Consider the following 20,052-nt stretch of genomic DNA (forward strand, 5'->3'; position numbering starts at 1 on the left):
GACCCTCATTTAGGTGAGGCCTGCTTGTAAATACAAGTGCTGAGTGATAGGAGCCAACTCCATAATGTGAAGAAGTGATAACTGGTTTTCCTACAATGCTTATTCTGCTGCCCAGATGGATGCAGCCTGAGTGGGAAAAGAAATGTGGGTGTAGGGGCAGCAGAGGGAGCAGGAAAAAAATCTTTTATCCCTCAGATAAGAGCTGGCTTTCAGTACTTGTAACTACAAATAGCATCCCTCATCGCCCGCCTGCACCTTGTAGTCTGCAAGGGTCATAAAATCATAATTAATTAGTCTTACAATGTCTGCTCTCACCTTCCTCTCGTGTAAGTTGTATATTACACATCTCCACCCCACCATCACCTGCTGTCAACTAAATGTAACATATTCCACCCCCAAAATTAGTTTGCCTAACCGATGGCTTTTACAAGAATCTGAGTGCTCCAGCTTGCAATGTAATTGGATACACTGAAAGCGCAGACAGCAAAATTGTTGAAATCTTAATGTAGAATTAAAAATATGATTTTTATGTATAAATAAATGTATTCGTAGGAGGGTAAAAAGTCAATGGGAATGTCCATAACCTTTAAATAAGTCAGGCTGCCTACAGCTCTCACTAGGGTGAGCTTTGGAGCTTGATGCATACTGTTCTAAAGAGTGATTCAAAAGTCAGGGCCACATGGAATATCTTCTGAACGAAAAGAGATATAAGTAAGAAACTTTGTAGAACACTTAGATGGGTGGGTGAAATCTTTTAGGCACTACAGTAGTACCTCTTGGCCATCTTGGATTCAGCCGAAGAAACTTCAATGGAAAAGGGGTCATGGGGTACATGAATAAAGGATAGAATTTCATCAGAAATTGATAGGTGCAGTGATGTTTTTTTGAGTACCTGCAACCATTTTCAAGTTATAGATAATGTCATATTTAGTATTAATAAAGTTATGTGGTATGGAAATTGGCCATCGCATGTCTTTTCAGGTACCAGAAAATGCTATTAACAATCAAGAACAGAGTTGAGATCATCCTCATGGTTGGTAAGAGAAGTTCACGTGAGATGGCTGAAGCTTTCAAGAACACCCAGGAAAACGGCCACTAAGTGCACAAACTTCCAGGAAACTGAAGTTCAGAGAAGCTGGTAATGTCCAGCACAAACCGAGAACTGGTTGTCCGAGCAGAGTTTCTGAACCCCAGGTGTCAATAGCTGTGCAAGAAGAGTCCACAGAAAACCACCAGGAGACTGGCATTGGAGCATGGTGCTAGTCAAGTTCTCCAGTTTTCGGTTTGTCCTGGACTCTACCAGTTTTCCCTAAACTTCTGAATCTGTTTCCTGATAGACCTCACATGACCTTCTGTTATCAACCATCAGGATGCTCTGAGTTTTGTCCTGAATTGTTAATGACATCATCTTTTACCTGAAAAAAACACATGATTGGGCTTTTCCATACCACATGTAATTTAACTTAACTTTATGAATATTCAACATGACATAATCTTGAAAATGCTTGCACAAATTGAAAAAAAAGACTGCACATATCAATTTCTGGTAAAATTCTGCGCCTTGAATCATGTATCCCATAACCCCTTTCCATTGAGGTTTCTTGGGCTGTATCCAAGATGACTGAAGGGCTCTACCATAGTGCCGAAACATTTTTCCCACCCATTTATGTGTTCTATAAAGTTTTCTACTTGTATCCCTTTTTGTTCAGAAGATATGCTGGATGGCCCAGACTTTCGAATTGTCCTGTATTATTGAGGGTGCGTTCACACGTGACGGATTTGCTGAGGCTTTTCCACAGCAGATTTTGACACTGATCTGCAGCGGACTTCATGCCTTTAATTGAAATGGTTGAAATCTGCTGCAGAATTTGGTGCTGATCTGTACCAAAATCCATCGTATGTAAATGCAACCCAAGCCTAATTTTATAATCTCGATGCAGTAATCACCTAATCTCCTAAACTTCTGTAATGGTGACTGCAGGCAGAATTTTATCATTGAAGTCTTTCTAGGGGATTTGGAGCTCTGTATCCAGGGGCTCTAAGGACTAATTAATGCCATTTCCTCAGCCAGAGAATGTGTTTAGGTCTAATTCAGTCAGCATCAGCACTGATGAAGTCATGAGCTAGCCAATACTTTAGTGCAGTTGCTTGGCTTGCTGGTATATCGTTGCTGTATAAACTAGGTTACAGGTAAACCAACTATAGCCCAAGAACGTGGTAGTAGAATTGTGCATTTTGAGTGCTGTTTCCTTAATAATATTTTTGTTTGCCTATCTATCTTCCTGCTAATGAAAAATGTCATTTTTAACTAGATCCCATCCTGACATTCTCTCTATTCCAAATGAACTTTTCTATGACAATGAGCTCCAAGTCAAAGCTGATGAAATGGTCACACATGCATACTGCAACTGGCAGAAACTGCCTAAGAAGGTGAGCTGTTTCTTTGTTGTCTGAAGTCTTAAGGCCCTTTTACACACAACGATTATTGCTCAAAATTCACTCAAAAGCCATCTTTTGAGTGATAATCGTTGTATGTAAATGTGCGTCCATCGTGCACTTACCATGCACTTTTCGTCCATCACTGACTTCAGGTCTGCATGAAATCTTCGTCCCTCAGGGCGATGCAATATGAGGGACCACACGCTGTGTTCTCTGTCGGGCACACTGATAACAGCTGATAACATTCTTTGACAGCTGTTAACTGCCACTGACCACCTGCTGTTCTCTAAATACATGCAAATGAAATACTAAAGGGCTGATAGTACCTATGCAAAATGATCGCTCAAAGTGTCACTTTCTGACAAATTTTGAGCGATCATCTGTGTGTGTAAATGCACCTTTTACAAGAAAGGTCAAGGGACACAAGAAGGAGATAAGCAATTATAGAACACTTCTGACTGACTACTTATGTTTTTGTATGATTTACCATAGTGTAAAATCACCCCTGTGTGGCTTATGCATAAATACCTACCATATCTGCTAGAGCACACATGTCAAACACAAGGCTAATGGCACACTACATCATTTTATGTGGCCTGCTGGCTGTGCAGCAAACTAACGGGCATTCCACTCACCCAGCCTGCAGCTCCAGTCCAGAGTCACTATTACTTCTAGAACTACTATGAGGGTCACTTATTACTACTGGGGCCAATATACAGAACACTATTACTACTGGACCCACCATGGGAGGCTCTATTACTACTGGGGTCACTATTACTATTAGGGCCACTATAGGGGTCATTAATACTACTGGGGACACTATGGGAACCCTATTACTAGTGGTGCCACTATTGCAGGCTCACTATTATTACTGGGGCAAGGCTGGCAGGCCAAATCCCCCCTGCTAACTTATTTCATGTGGCCTAGTGGGGCCACTATTTGGGTGTCTCTATCCCTACTGGGGCCACTATGGGGAATGGGAATGATCACTCTCAGTACTGTGGCCACTATGGGAGTGTCACTATTACTACTGGGGCCACTATGTGGGTATTACTATACACCCCCATAATGGCTCCAGTAGTGATAGTAACACCCCATAGTGGTCCCATTAGTGATAGTGACACCTCATAGTGGCTTCAGTAGGGATAGCGACTATTACTACTGGGCTCCCTATTACTGCTAGGGACACTGTGAGGGTCCCTAGTACTACTAGGGTCATTATGAGGGTCTGCTATAGTGGCCCCAGTAGTAACAGTGACCTTATTACTGGGGTCACTATGGGGGGACCCTATTCCTATACAGTCTTACAATCGGCCATTTGAAGGCAACCATAAAGCTGGTGTGGCCCTCGGTGAATATGAGTTTGACACCCCTGTGCTAGAGTATCCAGAGCTGCATTAGGGCCATATTCCCCACCTCTGCCATAAAAATGGCAGCCATATTCTAGGTACTCCTGAGATAGTCTGGTGATTAATTTACTCCTGGGCTCTGTGATTTCAGGTTTGCATTATTTGGTAACCCTAAAAGAGGAGGCGTCATAATAATATACCTTGCTTATTGTCCTTGTTTTGTGTGGTATTGTTTATATTGTAGGGATTTCCAATCATCTTCCATCACGTGTTGGGGAAAGACGAACGAGAAGGGAACAGCCCATCTTTCTTCAATGTCCATGAGATAGAGGTGCTGGTGTCTTACCTCCACAGTTTGATAGAGACGCAAGGAAAGAAAGGCATAGCCAAAATTTCGCCCAAAGAAATTGGCATTATTGCTCCTTATAGAAAGCAGGTACATGGATAATTTCAAATAGTTTGTGAACTGTCCTTGTGTTGTATCTTTGCACATAATTGCTTAAAAACGGTTTTCTCACTAAGAGCATTTTTGTCGTATCACCCTTTCCTCTTTACTGCACATTCATATAAAAAAGTTTAGTGGTGATCGCGCATGCATCTTGCTGCTAATGTTAAAGTCTAGGGGCTGAGGGAAATGCCTGAACTCAGGACCCCCATTCTTCTGATCTTTAGGGGTCCTGTGGATAGGTTATACATGCTCTGTGGGGGTTGGAGACTGATGTAGGAGAGACATGACTCTTTAGGGATGGGGATTGTGATATTGGGGAGACATGGCTCTATGGGGGTCCAAGACTGTAATGTGGGAGAAACATGACTCTTTGGGGGGTGAGGGAATTGTGATGTTGGGGAGACATGGCTCTATGGGGGAAGGGTTGTCATGTGGGGGCAACATGGGTTTTGTGGGGGTCGGGGACTGTAATGTAGAAGAGACATGACTCTTTGGGTGGTTATCATGTAGGGGAGACATGACTATGGGAGGGTTGTAATGTAAGGAAATGGGAATGGATTAGAGGGAGTTGATGGGTGGACATGATGGCTCTGAGGAAAAAGAAAATTAGTGGAAAACGGGGTAAAAGATGCCAAGGAGGTGGTGATGAATATGTTAGTTGGCTCTTTTGAGTGAGGACTCAATGGTCATATTATTCTCTGGGCGTCTATTGTCAGCAATTTAAAATATTGATTTTAAATTTATGACCAGGTTTGGCTTTTTTTTAAGCTACATGTTTTGTTTATTTTTTTTAAACATCTGGTTGGCTATTTTTATTTGCTTGTTGCAAGCAAATATAGCCCAGGGGACAAAAGCTGTGGCCCCTCGTTTTAGTAATCAAAGGGGGGTCTCGGCAGTGGAACTCCCACTGATAAATACTTTGACATGCCCTCGACATGTCAAAAGTTTAAAAGTTTTCTGAAAGTGCAACTACGCTTTTATAAATTCTGTAAAGTGTAAAAAAAAATAATAAAAAAATGAGAAGAAAAGGAACAAAAAATCTTCCTCCTGTCTCCTCCCCCCCCCCCCCCCAAAAAAAAGTGCACACTGCTCTGACCCTACGTACAAAAATTTTAGTTTTCATGTGTGTTACGTCCACATTTTGCATATTAATTAGGTGCTTGGGGGTTAATACGTTCCTGTCATGCAGAATGTATGTTAGAGCAAATTTGAAATAATTACCCCAGCCACCAAGTTTATTCTGCCCCCTTCCTCCACCCCAAACGTGCTTCTGTACTGGGTGAAGCTCAGGGGGAAATGTGGATTTGAAACTAAAATAAGGTTTTTGTTTTCAGTGCTGTAGTAATACGTTGCACAATGTACACATATGACCTCACTAGGCATGGGGGAATTAGAGGATTCAGTTTTGGGGTAAATATTATTTATTGAACTACCCTAAAACATACCATAGGGAAAAGAGAAACTGTAGGGAAGATTTCTCAAACTAAAGGAAAAATTAACCCCGTTGCCCACAGTAACCAATCACAATACAGTTTACAGTTCGTATTATTCATTTATGAAAAATGAAAGTTGCTCTATAATTGGTTGATATGGGTAACTATGTCAGCTTTTTCTTTTGAACAGCTTCATAGATCTCCCCCATTTTTCCCTAATTCTGACTATTTTCCCATTAAACTATTGGCTATCCACTCTAACTTTAAATAAAAAGTTCTACCCCAAAGCATTTTGTTTCCTTTTTTGCAGGACACATGAGGCTAACAAACAGAGAAAAATGCTAGCTTTGGGAACGTGGCTTTATAAAATTTTTTTGTTGAGTATGAAGGACCAAAACACACCAAGTTGTTAAAGGCGACATAGCAATATTGTGGGCGACAGAGTTTTTATTATTGTCTTTTATGTGTGTGTGTAGTACTGTTTGTGATCAAAGGTGCAGTGTCATCCAAAAAAAGAAGTTAAGTTCATGCAAAGTCCCGTTCTTTATTAATCATGTCATCTTTCAGGTGGAAAAAATTCGGAAAGCCATTAATAAAGAATTCAAAGCTGTAACGGACATTAAAGATCTTAAGGTAAGACTTTTAGATGCACATCTCCACAAAACTACAGTAATATAATGGTGCAGTTTGGGCTTCCTCCTAGGTTTCCTTCTGGATCACCAAAAAGTCATCCAGCCGAAACCATAACCTTTCATCACTCAAACAAAGAACAATAATGTCTCCATTTGAGAAACTTTTCGTTGTTTCAGTATTTTTGCCAGGCAAAGCCTATGGTTCTGTCCAGCATTCCATCTGGGACCAAGTCTTAAGGGTACCTCTACATGGGACCCCTGTTGAGCACATAAAGGCCCAACAGCCTTCCAATGGGTTACCACCTGACTATTACTCCTGTGCTATATACAGGAGCAATGGTGGTCCAAGAGAATGGAGACTGGGCAGATGGAGATGGTTCCAGCCCGCCTACCTATTCACAGTTAACAGGAGTCACTCAAATATTTGAGTGGCTCCTGTTTACACGGCCCGACAGTCGCTTAGCTTTTAGTTCTGCTAAAAACCAGGCAGCACAAACAGGTGAGTGATTTCTCACTCGGCGGACACGTATACACAGGACGATTACCGCCTGAAGTTGCTCTGTCCAAAAATTTAGACAGCAATCGTCCTATGTAAAGGTACCTTGTAAGGGGAGAGCTCTCACCACATTTTATCACACCACTTCTAAATGGGTACAAATATAATACAGGACTCCACAAGTAATTTAATTGCTAGATCAGGATTTATTATATATCAAGTTAAAAACTGTGGAGCAGATTTATGAACCTGGTTGATATGGGCAACAAAGGCAATTTTTCTTTTAGACCTTTTCATAATTATCCCCCACCCAACCTCTCGCCCAACATTTTATGACTTCTTCCCCACTATTGCATTTCACTATGCAGATTGTCACCTACTATTGAAATTAACATGGTGGTTTACATTCCCACGTATGGCTTGTTCATAGTTCTCTCCCTGCGGCTGGCTGTTTTACGAAGCATGATGGTTTCCGCTTATAACCGTGATGTGGTGTCTGATTCGTGATCCAAGCTAATACTGGCAGAATTGTAATTTCTTTGGTGGAATCTGCCAGACATTGGAGATTGCTCTATACTTAGGCCTCCCTCACACAGGGCGTTTGCAGAAACACAGCGTTTTGCAACGCTGCGTTTGCTGCAGATTCCGCCCCGTTTCAGCAGCGCTGGCATACTTTATGCCAGCGTTTTGGCTGCGTTTTCAGCTCGGCTGAAAACGCAGCCAAGAATGCTGAAAAGAAAAAAAAAAAAAAAGCAATACTCACCTAGCCGCTGCAGTCCAGGTCGCGGCCGCTGCTCTCTGCCGCTGATTCGGGCTTCCTCGGCACTCCCAAGTCTATTGCCGGAGGCCAGGTTTGAGAACCCCAGCTCCAGCAATAGAGTGCTGTGATTGGTTGTCGGCGCTTGCTCGATGCCCAATCACAGCCCTTCATTGACTGTCTCAGCCAATCAGCGCCGGCAAGCTCTGATTGGCTGAGACAGTCAATGAAGGGATGTGATTGGTTGTCGGCGCTTGCTCGATACCCAATCACAGCACTCTATTGCCGGAGCTGGGGTTCTCAAACCTAGCCTCCGGCAATAGACTTGGGTGTGCCAAGGAAGCCCGGATCAGCGGCAGAGAGCAGCGGCCGCGACCCGGACTGCAGCGGCTAGGTGAGTATTTACTTTTTTTCTACCTAGCCTAGCTGGGACTGATTTTTGGGGTAGGGCTTCTATTGCAAGCCCTCACCCCGAAAATCGGCGAGCGGTTAACGCTGCCAAAAACGCGGCACCAAGTGTTGCCGCGTTTTCAGCAGTGCTAAAACCGCTGCCCATTCATTTCAATGGGCGACGCAGGGCTGAAAACGGCCAAAAATAGAACATGCATCGCTGTCAAAGCGCAGCGTTGGAAGGTGCTCTGTTTTCAGCCCTGTGTGAGCAGCCCCATTGAAATGAATGGGAGTGTTGTACAGCGTTTAGCGCTGGGCTGAAAAGGCAGCGCTAAACGCTGTATAAAACTCCGTGTCAGGGAGGCCTTACTGTCAAAAATACTAGAAGACTTATGGAATTCTGTGAACATAAGTGTGCACAGAGCTTTAATAACATCCTGGTAGTCAAGGCAGATATTAATCGTTGTTTATATCCAGGCAATTTGTTTTTAGATCTTCAGACAAATTTTTCACACAGGCTGTAAGTTAGATTAACATGGTACCCAATGACAGGGCTTCTGGAGTATACAGGTCCTAACAGCAGGACACAAAACAGACCTGCTCCTGGCAGGTGGCATGTAACTTCACAGGCTAATACATCAGAATCTGAAAAAGCACAAAAACATTCAATATTATTAACCCAAATTGCCATTCATGCATTAACACGTCAGGCGGCAATTCCCCATTTTTTACTGGCCTCACTAATGGGCTTTAAACCTGCACATACATCTCTTTAAGGCAAGGACTTGGCTGACTACTGACAGCCGGGCTCCTGCTCTAACCACCACTGGCGGTGCACCTGAGATCCTGGAAGTTTAAGCCCTTATATGCCACAATTAATGGCAACTGCAGCATGCTAGCAGGCGACAAGGGGAAGGGGTTCATTCCTCCTTCTGTCACCCATCAGCACCCTGCATGCAGATTGCAAAGTACCAAAGGGTTCCCATGGCAGACAGGAGCCTGACAAAGGCCTCCATGTCTGCCACGTAACTCAACCTATTTGGCCCCGCCTCCTGCATAATCTAATAGGCTGTTGTCATGGGCTTAGTAGAATGCTACTAATTAGAATAGTACACTTCATTACTTATGATTGAAAAAACATAAAAAGAATTCAATAAAGTTTGCTTTAAAAAAAAAAAAAATGGCCAGTCAACAGTTTTTTTTTTTTGTTTTTTTTTTGTTTTTTAAAACACAAAAAAAACCCAAAACCTTTTAAATGGATAACATACCAAAAAAAATTGTGTAAAAGTGCAGCGTCCCATAGAATGACTCAGGACTCTGACCACTCTACCCTCCTAACTCCTCAGTGTATGCCCACTTGACACAGTGGCACTCACCAGGCTCCCTCCCGAAGGCATATATCTATATTACACCCCAGTTCGGCAGCATGTAGCAATTCTATCAACGTCATTGGTTCTGATTCACAATTCCAGCAATCTCATTGGTTGTTTGGCTTGTGTGATTCAACCTCATTGGTGCTTTTGGTTCCATGATTCAACCTGATTGGTTGTTAGTGTCGAACTGGGGTGTAATATAGAGATATGCCTCCCGGAATGACACACATAGGGGGCTTAACTGGGGCAGCAGCAAGAGTCTCTTACGGAAAAAGTCCATCTTTTTAATGAGAAAGTGGTTATGTGCCTGGAGCAAGTTGCCAGTCTCCACCTACTGGATCTCTTCACTTTTTGAGTTAATGATTATGATGGCAGATGACTGTCTGTGGCTAACAGGAACCTGCATCACTGAACTCCCCAAAGAGCTGCTCTGCAGAAGTTGACTGACCACCTCATCGCTCTCTGACACAGCGTAGCTTATAGTGGAGAGAGAAGTCGACATAGACCTTTCTCCAGAGGATGAAGTGTCCTGGATTGGAATATGAGACGTGACAGGTTATCTGTTGTGGTTGCTGCAGAGGCGGGTTAGGCAGAACTTGGCGGCCTCCGGCAAAGTAGAAGGAGAAATTTTGATCTCCAAACTCAATCACAAAGTGCATTAAGAGATCAGGTAGACGACCCCTTACCTCGGCATTGCAGCAGTGGATGAGTATCCAAGGGGCTACTCCGCTTGGGCTATGACGTCCTCACTTCTGAAAGTATACAAGGGCTGAGCTGATTCCGTTTCTCCGGCTGCTGCTTCAGGTGGTGGAGAGGTGGGGGAGTCTCTTGGCAGCAGCGGTAGAAGTTGCAGATTTTCTCCCCAGTTATACTGCTATCTTCTAGGAGAAGCCCTGGCAGGAGCACCTCCCAGTTGTGTGTAGACGTAAATGTCTTTTTACGGGATCCATCTGACCCCTAGAGTGGTCACAGGTGTTCTGTCTGAAGAAGTTGGGAATTTTTTTTAGAGCTGCTAAGCTCCAGCCCTGGAAGCAGGCTTAGGATTGGCGCCAGACAGTCTGAGCAGGGGCACCCCACCTTCCCCCTCTACTTTCAGCGTTACCAGGATACAGACCTTTTGGTGTGAAGTTTAAACTTCACCACAATTTCTTCTGTTCTCCTTTTCTTAACTACCTCTGCGGTAACACAGATAAATTGATGCAGGACAGAGGATTCTATCCTGTTTGTGATGCCATTTAGAAGGGGGCTGCAGTGTCCCGTAGGGTGACTCGTGACACTGGGCATATTCTGAGGAGCTGGGAGGATAGAGTGGTCACTTGTCATGGTGGCACTTACCAGGCTTCCTCCTGGAGGGACACGCGTAGCCTTCGCCAGAGCAGCGCTGGCCTCTTCCGGATACCCCTAGGATGGCTAATATAGATGGAATAGAAACACATTCTTGTCACGGGTAACGCCATCGTTCTCTTTACCCACCGGTATGACCCTCAGCGGTAATAAAGAAGCTTCAGACAGTGTTCAAGTACCTTTGACCCCGGGAATGGTCAGGATCTGGCAAAACTTTACTTGAAGAAAACTTGGTACAAGGCACAAATGCAAAAGATGGCCATGCAAGCAAAACTGCAGATTTGAGGTCAGGGAGGAAACACAGGATGACACTGGTACTGCAGTCTGAAAGGATCCCCTCCTGGCAGGGGAACTCTCCAGAGGAGGATAGGGGTAGGGTCATTCCAATAATTTATCATAATATTGTAGAGGTAGTAGAGCTATGCGTGATTGTGAGAGTTAGGATTTAGTATGCAAACAGCAGAATTGACATGCTAAAAATGACACTTTACAAATGTATCACTTTACCAGATTGGTTCTGTGGAAGAGTTTCAGGGCCAGGAACGGAAAGTGATCCTGATATCTACAGTGCGGAGCTCTACTGATTATGTCAAATTTGATGAAGACTTTAGTCTTGGATTTTTGAAAAACCCTAAAGTAAGTAGGAAGAAATCTTTAGTATAATGATGCATGGTCACCTGTTTATTCTGTCCCTGTTAATGGCTTGCAGGAGATGTCGCTGCGCTCCATAATGCTCTTTCTAGTAAGAGCTGTTGCATGAAATGATCTGTAAAGGCTTATTTACACAGAGCGATGATCGCTCACAAATCGCTCAAACGGCAGTTTGAGTGACAGTTTTTTGAGCGATCATCTTTGCTAATTAGCTACTTAAAGAGGTAAATGCAGGCGGAGTGGGACACCGCTGATTGCGAGAACAAAGCAGCTGTTTGCATATACCAAACAGCTGCTTTGTTCTCACAGTTATCAGCGGTGTCCCGCTGAGCTGATAGCTCTGAGCAAGCAGCAGGTGCATTAACAGCTCCTTTTTTTTCCTCTAAAGCTTTCAGTTGGTATCCCATGGGTGATTTTTATTTTATTTTTATTCTTTCCGTAACTGTCATCTTGCAGCATCGCTGCATGTTTTATTTTTGTGTGAGTCTGGCATAAGAATAGAATAAGGCAATGAGCGGTCACCTGCACAGCACACAGATGGAAGGTACGTGTGCTGTGGGATGCGAGTTGTGACTGAGAATATTTGGTGCGACTTGCTCTGGCTCATGTGAATGCACCCTGATGGAGACAAAACCTGAGGCGAAGACCAAAGAGTTCCCAGCCTCACACATTCTCCTCTATGGTGCCATCAGGGTCCATCCTGGTTTCCTTCCCTATACAGTTTTCTGCATGCAGCAGAAGATGGGACGAGTGCTGAACTAAGGAAGCAGAATGATGTCAGCATGAAAAGATCTCTGTCCCTAAGTAGCATCAATCCTCTGCCCTCCTAAAGTTCCTCTTGTTACTTCCAGCATTTGACCTAATAGAAGATGTTCAGTAAGAACACCATGACACCATATTGGCCTGAATCTGTGATGCTAAATACTTCTGTATCACAGGAATATGGTCGCCCAGACTTTTCTCCATCATTCTTAAAATTACTTTTCAGTGTTAAGATTTTCAGAGAATGGCAGATTTAAAAGGTGTCTATGTTGGTAGTAATTAGAGCTAGCTTAGTTTGGTGGCATGGACACTGTCAGCTAAAATGTGTACAATGTCCTTTTTAGGGTAAAGTCGAATTTAGTGTTGTACTTTAGGGATCCATCTTTTTTTTTTTTTTTCTTTAGTTTTTGCAGCTTTTGTATACACTTTAGTCTATCACTGATGGAAAAAAAAATATTCCTCCAAAGGTGTCTATAGCCTTTAAAGAGATTGTCACCTACTTTTAACCCTATTAGCTATGGAGAGTCCAGGGACGTAAGTATTTATGCTGACCTCTCCTGTTCCCCTGCTCTCAGCGCAGGAAGCAGCCACCATTGCATTGACTTGTCCGTCTGTTCTAACTTGACTGTTGGCTTCCAGCACTGACGCCAGAGGAATAACGGAGAATGTAAGGATAACCATTACATCCTCAGACTTAGCGCTTCACCTACCCTTTGTGCATAATCTTAGCTTCTAGGGCTAAAAGTTAGGTGACAGGCGTCTCTTTAAGTTCATTCAATTCGAATTGCTGACAAAGTAAAGCTATAGAAATACAACAGTACTCAACACTTCCTTTTAAGTTTTTTCATCTATGGGAATCCTGTGACATGGATCTACTCGATGATCCCTATGCCATCACTTGCTTTGAATGTACACAGGACAGCTCTGTGAATCGTGGGCACATTTCTAAAAAAAAACTTGTGTTGTATATTCACAGCAGAGAGTTGCAGATAATAAAATTCTATGTACAGATCAGGGTTGTCACTTGCCCACACAGTTTGTAAAGATAGGGGATTTATTTTTTACAGTGTCAATGAAAAAAAATTAGACGTGTCTGATTTTTTTTTTTTTTTGTTTGGTACTTGAGACATTTATTATGATTGTAATTCTAATGCTTTTACAGCTCACAGTGAATGCTGATTATAAGCCCATATTTGTATCTGACGCTTAGACATGTATCGCTATCTTTATTATTCAATATGGTTTTTTGATGTGTTTCAAAAAAATGTTGGCAGTCTGATGTTTTTGGATATGTTCAGAAAAACAAAACGGCTGGCAAACCTGGTAAGATTGTGTGGTATTGCACATATACTCAACACTGAAATTGCAACACCAAAAAGGACAAGCCATAATGTTATGCAAATCAAGGAGGTAGAAGGTGTCACTAGGATATGCTAATAGTCACATTTTTAAGTTCCAATGTGTGGCATGTGGGAGGGGCTCCAATTATATAAAAGCCAGATTGATGATTCACATGGCTGAAAAAAAATTCTAAGTCTTGTAGTACAATTGGGCGATGCCGCCTGTTTGTCATTGTGCTAGTTCCAAACTGAGAGGAACAATCTCGAACTGAGAGACCTTGGTTTATCAGTGTGGCAGATCACTACACGTGTAGGACGAGATGTCAGCGCTGTTCAATGTTGGGTGTCCCATATGTTGGGAGAGCGATGAACTTTAATGACAGCAAGAGGTGCACAGAGGCGAACCTCTGCACGGACTGATGTTCAGATTAGAAGCATTGCGTTACGGATTCATTTTGTACTGCAAGTAACATTTGACATCACATCCCAAGCCTAGGGTGTTAAACGATGTCTATACAAACTCTTAGAAGGTGCTTGCACAACATTGGGCAGCAAGTCAGATGTCCATTACCCTCATGCCACCACTCTCAATGGAATGGCAGGTCAATCCTGTTTAGCAATGAGCCCTGATTTTGTCTCAAATGCAATAATATCCAAGGATTGGTCTGGAGGCATATTAACTTTTTCTACCAGACTTCTGTCCTATTCAGCAATTCCAGCAACCTGATTGGTTGTTTGGGTTGGCTGATTCACTGCCCCCTTTTGAGATGTGCACGAGCATAGATGTATTGCATAAACATGAGCACGCACTAGCACACCACATACACGCAAGCAAAAGGGGGCAGTGAAGGGGCGCTGAATCGGCCAACCTAAACAACCAATCGGGTTGCTGGAATTGCTGAATAGTGCAGAAGTCTTGTGGAAAAAGTTAATATGCGGTCTGGAGACCAGGTGGGCAACATCATGAAGAGGCCTTAACAAGGGAACGTTGCATCGGTCCTGCTCCTGGAATTTTAGTGTAGGATGGCGTAATATATGGTAGCCGGACCCCGTTCGTCTTCATTCCAGTTACAATAACCGCTCAGCATTATGTTGCTATTTCTCTGAGTTATCCCAGAAGCTGCTTTCAACACAATGCCAGACCGCATATTGCTCATGCATCTGTGAACAACCTGCGTGGCCTAAATGTGCTACCATGGCCTGCATCATCTCCAGACTCCTCTCCCATCAAACATATTTTGGATGTCATTGGTCGGCAATTCCAAAATGCGTGCTGAAGTACATTTATTGTGGCAGAACATTCCTCAGACAACCATTAATAACCTCCTTGATAACCTGCCAAGGCATGTAAGTGCACGTATTTCTAAAAGCAGCGCTCCTACTAAATACTGAATAAATCAAGATGTTTTTGAATGTTTTTCCATTTTTTTATCTGTTGCAAATCATTACCATTTCTATCGATCTTCCAATTTCCATGATTTGATGACTTCTCCTTCTTGGTGTTGCAATCTTAATGTTGAGGAGTGTAGTTTCTGCTATACTATATGGGTTGTTCTACAACTGTTACATTTGAATTCTAGTCGTATCCTCTCATGATGATAAAAATATATACATTTTTATGCTTCACATGGCAGAAATGCTTGATAAAAGTGCAATAAAAGGAAATGTCCTTGTGACCTCCCATCACACGTTTAACTATAAATATTTTTTTACCTGTTTTTAGAGGTTCAATGTCTCCATTACAAGGGCAAAAGCACTCTTAATCATGGTTGGCAATGCCCTCATTTTAAGAAAAGATCCTAATTGGTCTCGGTAAGTAATGATGATGGTTAAATACCAGGAAGGTAGTCCGTTTTATCCATTGTGTACATTTAGAATTGAATAAACTGAATATATTCCTAGCTGATAAGTAAATAACTATACAAATGCTTAAAGGGGCTACCCAGGCAGCGACTGCCAGGATACATTGGGGTTTGAGCGGACTGGCATATAAAACGCCGGCATACAAAGGCCCATTTACACCAGCTGATGATTGCTAAAAAATAGCTAATCGGCGATCGTTTTAGCGATAATTGGTGCATCTAAATTTGCGCCCATCATGCACTATTTGGGCACTGCTAGCTGATCGTTAAATTCAAGCTAACCTAAAAATCATCCACCACTCTTATCAGAAGTTCTCCATGGGGAGTGCTGATGGCATTGTTTTCCACTGGAGAACAAAGGATCTAAGCACAAATAAGAGCCCTCGGGCTATTAAGGGCAATTAAGTGTGCAAATGGAGCCTTCACTAAATGCAGTTAAGTAGCTGAGTAGCTACTTAATACTTTATGCAAAATGATTGCTCAAAGCTGTCACTCAATCATCCTCTGGTGCAAATGGGCCTTAAGACTGACATAAAACGCCGGGCTTGATAAATTTCCCCTTAAGTACTCTACTCAAGAAAGAACAGACAAGCTTCTCTATTTTCTTATTTGTTATGGAGAGTGGTATCATTTACATTCACGAGCTTTGTCTCTAGCTACGTGTCTATGTATGCACGTTTTGATATGCCCGGTGGCCGTTTTCTCTATGTATGTATAATGGAGTTTACCACCAACAGATTTGAAGCAGTAATGTTTTCTAAAGTCACTTGAAATGCTTTGTGGCAAAGCATTCCCCAGTGAACAAAATAACCACTTTATTAGGAACAACATTCTAGTATTGGCAGGACCACCTGGACTCACAATAGCATGCATGTAACCAGTTTCATTCAGTCCAGAAATTCTGGTCCATCCTAAAGGCCCATTTACACCAGCCGATCGCTAAAAAAATCGCTAATCGGCGATCGTTTTAGCGATAATCGGTGCGTGTAAATGTGCGCCCATCATGCTCTTTTTGGGCGCTGCTAGCTGATCGTTAAATTCAACCTTACCTAAAAATCGTCGATCACTTTTATCAGTAGTTCTCCATGGGGATTGTTGATAGCATTTTTTTCCCGTGGAGAACAAAGGATCTGAGCGCAAATAATAGCCTCGGGCTATTAAGTAGCTGAGTAGCTACGTAAATACCAATTTATACTTTATGCAAAATGATCGCTCAAAGTGGTCACTCCAATTGTCCTTTTGAGCGATCATCGTGTAAACGAGCCTTAACACATTGCACCACACAATGCTGAATCTTCGGTTCCATCGTGTCTCTAAAGGTGCTTTTTGGGGGATTTTTTTATTACACACACACCCCTCTCTATTTGTGGTTGGCATTTCCTCTATAGCTTTACTGCAGGTTTGCCAAAAATATTTTCAAAACTGTTCTTTTTTTTTTTACATTAGTATTGTTGGGGTGGCTTCACATCGGTGGTGGGGGTTCTGTTTCCAGCTCCGTTCCGGGAGCAAGAAAGGGGAATCCTCGTAGCTGAATGGCTCTGACTTTGGATGGAACCAAACAACTCTAGATGGACCCCATTGACTATACTAGGGTCCTTCTGGTTTCCGCACAGCTGTCGGCATTTAAACATAAAATTTCTGCATGCAGCACGATTTCTTCCAGTATTTTGAGCGGGATTTGTGATGGAACCTCCAACCGGAAGCTCCACCACAGATGTGACATCAGCCTGAACACTGAACGATTTTATGAATCTGTTTTACATGCACTTCCATGTGTGTTGTGGTTTTTTTTTTTTTTAGGTTTTTACAGTTTTGCTCTGATAAAGGTGGTTATCGCAGCTCCCAGGGTGATGACTTTGAAGATTTGGATGAAACAGAACTTGTAGAAATCTTTGGAAACATGAATGTTAATGATCCACAACCTTGTAAGTAAAGAATCTCCAGTGTACATTTACTGTTGCTGGTGACCACAACTCTCTGGCAGCACCTTGCATGATTGGATGTACATTTCTTTTTTACCTGCAGTTAATACTTTGGCTTATCTTTTCACTTTTCTTTCTACATCCTCTAAGATCAGTTGTAATAAACCTCTGTTTACTACTACCTGTCAATACTACATGATATAACCAACTACCATATATGTTTTATTACTTCATAGGCGAGCAAAGTGGAGAGAGCGCAGTGCAGCAGCAGGGGGAGCCAGAATGGAGAAGAGAACATTAACATGTCCCCACCGATGATACCCCCCAGAGATCTGCGCACATTCCTGCCCTTTGCTTTCAGAAAGTCTGCTATATTATTTTGTGTAGTTTCATAGACCACTTTGTTAGGGGATGGGGGTCGCAGTTTTTGTGGTACTTTTTTTTTCAAGCCAAAGCCTGAAGTGGATCAGTGGGAAGTAGAAGCCCTTCCTTGCATATTCCTTTTGGATCCACTTCTAGCTATGGCTCAAAAAAACTTCAGCCTATTTACTGTGATTTTTCAATTCCCTGATGTCTGGCCCAGCCACTTTTTGGAAGTTTGACAATTAATACTTTTACAATAAGTTGTATATGCTTCCCCCGCCCCCCACATTCAAGATAATTTTCATGGAAATGTCCTCTTGGAAGGTTGTTAATAATTCTGATCTTGAAAGAAAATGATATTACCAAGTGACAAACCGTTCTAATTATTATAAGTGCTTACATAATCAACTAACTTTCTCCGACTCCAAATCTGGTTTATGTAATGCAGTTTCTGCCCTCCCTATATGACTGTAAAATGTACTGTTTCCTACAATGGGAAATTTGGATAACCACCAGTGGGGGGCTGTAATTGGTGGCCATGTTGGTTGTCATTAAGCTTTTCCAGAATAAGATCAAACTAAGGGCTCCTTCACACGTCTGTACTTGTTTATCAGTATTTTGTGAGCCAAAACCAGGAGTGGGTCCAAAATATGGAAGAAATACAAATCTTTCCATTCTACCTTCTCTCTGTTCACCCCACTTCTGGTTTTGGGTTACAAAATACTGATGAAAAATACTGACGTGTAAATAAGCCCTAATGCTCCTTTTTGCAAAGAGCGATTTATGGTTCGAACTAGCGAATGATGACGGAGTTCACTTGTGCAGCCTTTTTATATGGGCAAATAAATCGATCAGCGGTTCACATTTCCTGCACCAGTGAAGGTGAACGACTTAAAGATTGCTGTTTACACATGTCATGTAAACGAGCGAATGGTGATTTGTATGCCTGCATAAAAGGAATGTCGAAAGAGAAGCAAATGAATTCTCATTCATCGTTCAGTCTTTGGCAGTGTTTACACGGAATGATTGTCATTCAGATTTGCACGATCTAATGACTTTTTTTGAACGATAATCGTTCTGTGTAACAGGGCCTTAAGGCTGTGGTCAGGTTTTTTTCTTCTGGGGCTCCTTTATACCATTCCAGTTAATACGATGGCAAGAATAGTGTAGTCTCTAGCGCTATTCATGCTTTCAAGAATACCACAACCATGACAAATTAAAGGGAATCCATGACCTACTTTGAGCCCTAGAAGCTAAGATTATGGGTTCAAAATAGGCAACCTGCTGAGTGCAGAGATGTAAGTTTTATACTTTAGGTTCCCCAATGTGCTGAAACCGGCTGCTGCAGTGCATTGGGTGGCATTGCTAGGTAGTCTTCCCATTCTAAGTTTAGAGTGAGAGGACTACTTAGTGCGCCGCTCAAAGCGCTGACATCGGAGGAATGCAGGCAAGATAAGTATAAAACAAACATCCCCAGACTCAGCAGGTCACCTACATTTGATCCCGTAAGCTTAGCTTCTAGGGCTCAAAGTAGCTGATGGTCTCTTTAACGTCCGTGATGTCTGTAAGAAGTCACCAGTATATCCATTTGAAACCAGCATTGCTGTCTTGGCTATGAATGGAAGCTGTGACGCTAGTGTAAGAGAAGCCCAAGAAATAGTCCAGTGAAATATTATTCTAGCTTAAAGGGGGCCTGTCACTAGAAAAAAAAATCAATACTTACCTATTCCTCCCCAGGCAGCCTACTTTCTGCATCTTCTCCCTGCCGATCTTCTCCTGGTTCCTGCAATTTTCCTGGGTCACCTCTCCGCGAGCCAGCCGATTCTTCTGCTTCCAGTAACGTGTCCATTTGCTGCAGTCTCCTCCCTGTAGGCAATGTACACTAAGTCTACGAATGCTACGTCACTAGTGACAATCAGGGAGTGCCAATCTATTTTCGAGACTGCGCATGCGAGCTGTCTCTGCAATAGTCTATGCACAGTCTCTGCAATAGATCAGCCTTCATTGCTAGGCAGTGAACGTTGTCACTAGTAATGTAACCTTCACTGACCTGCCAGAAGAAGAAAGCCGAGAATGGACGCTCCATAACAAGAAGAGGAGGGTCCAGACGGCTGTAGGTGAGGTGACCCGGGGACTGAAGAAGATCAGCGAAGAGAAGATGCTGTAAGAAGACTGCCTTGGCAGGAATAGGATTTTTTTTTTTTGTTTTGTTTAAATAACAAAACCCCTTAAAGTGGTTGTCTGTAATTTAGAATGAAATATCTGCTGTTTTTTTTCATTTTCAGAAATGGTGCCAGTCTTGTCAGCATGGCTGTGGGTCAAACTGAGCCCGATTCCTATTAAAAATGAACAGGTCGCAGTTATCAATTTTTGAAAGCAGACTTTTTCTTCTACTCTCGGGCAATCCTTACAGAAGAAGCCAGGGACTGTATTTACTAGTGAGGTTTAGGTGGAAATTTACTCTATTTATCTCCAGTGGGGGAAAATTAAT

The 20,052-nt window shown here is 42.6% G+C and overlaps 1 protein-coding gene across 1 annotated transcript in view; it reads left to right on the plus strand.

Moving 5' to 3' along the window:
• The window catches only part of MOV10 (Mov10 RNA helicase), a 74,980-nt gene extending 55,536 nt beyond the window's left edge, over window positions 1-19,444 (plus strand). The window contains exons 16-22 of the mRNA XM_066600050.1: window positions 2,313-2,430; window positions 4,033-4,224; window positions 6,237-6,302; window positions 11,172-11,297; window positions 15,138-15,226; window positions 17,077-17,201; window positions 17,435-19,444. Coding sequence (XP_066456147.1) covers window positions 2,313-2,430; window positions 4,033-4,224; window positions 6,237-6,302; window positions 11,172-11,297; window positions 15,138-15,226; window positions 17,077-17,201; window positions 17,435-17,499 — 781 coding nt within the window. The 3' untranslated portion in view covers window positions 17,500-19,444. The remainder of the gene's footprint in view (window positions 1-2,312; window positions 2,431-4,032; window positions 4,225-6,236; window positions 6,303-11,171; window positions 11,298-15,137; window positions 15,227-17,076; window positions 17,202-17,434) is intronic.
• The last annotated feature ends 608 nt before the right edge of the window (window positions 19,445-20,052 follow it).

This window comes from Eleutherodactylus coqui, chromosome 4, assembly GCF_035609145.1.
Source record: "Eleutherodactylus coqui strain aEleCoq1 chromosome 4, aEleCoq1.hap1, whole genome shotgun sequence".
Classification (NCBI taxonomy): domain Eukaryota; kingdom Metazoa; phylum Chordata; class Amphibia; order Anura; family Eleutherodactylidae; genus Eleutherodactylus; species Eleutherodactylus coqui.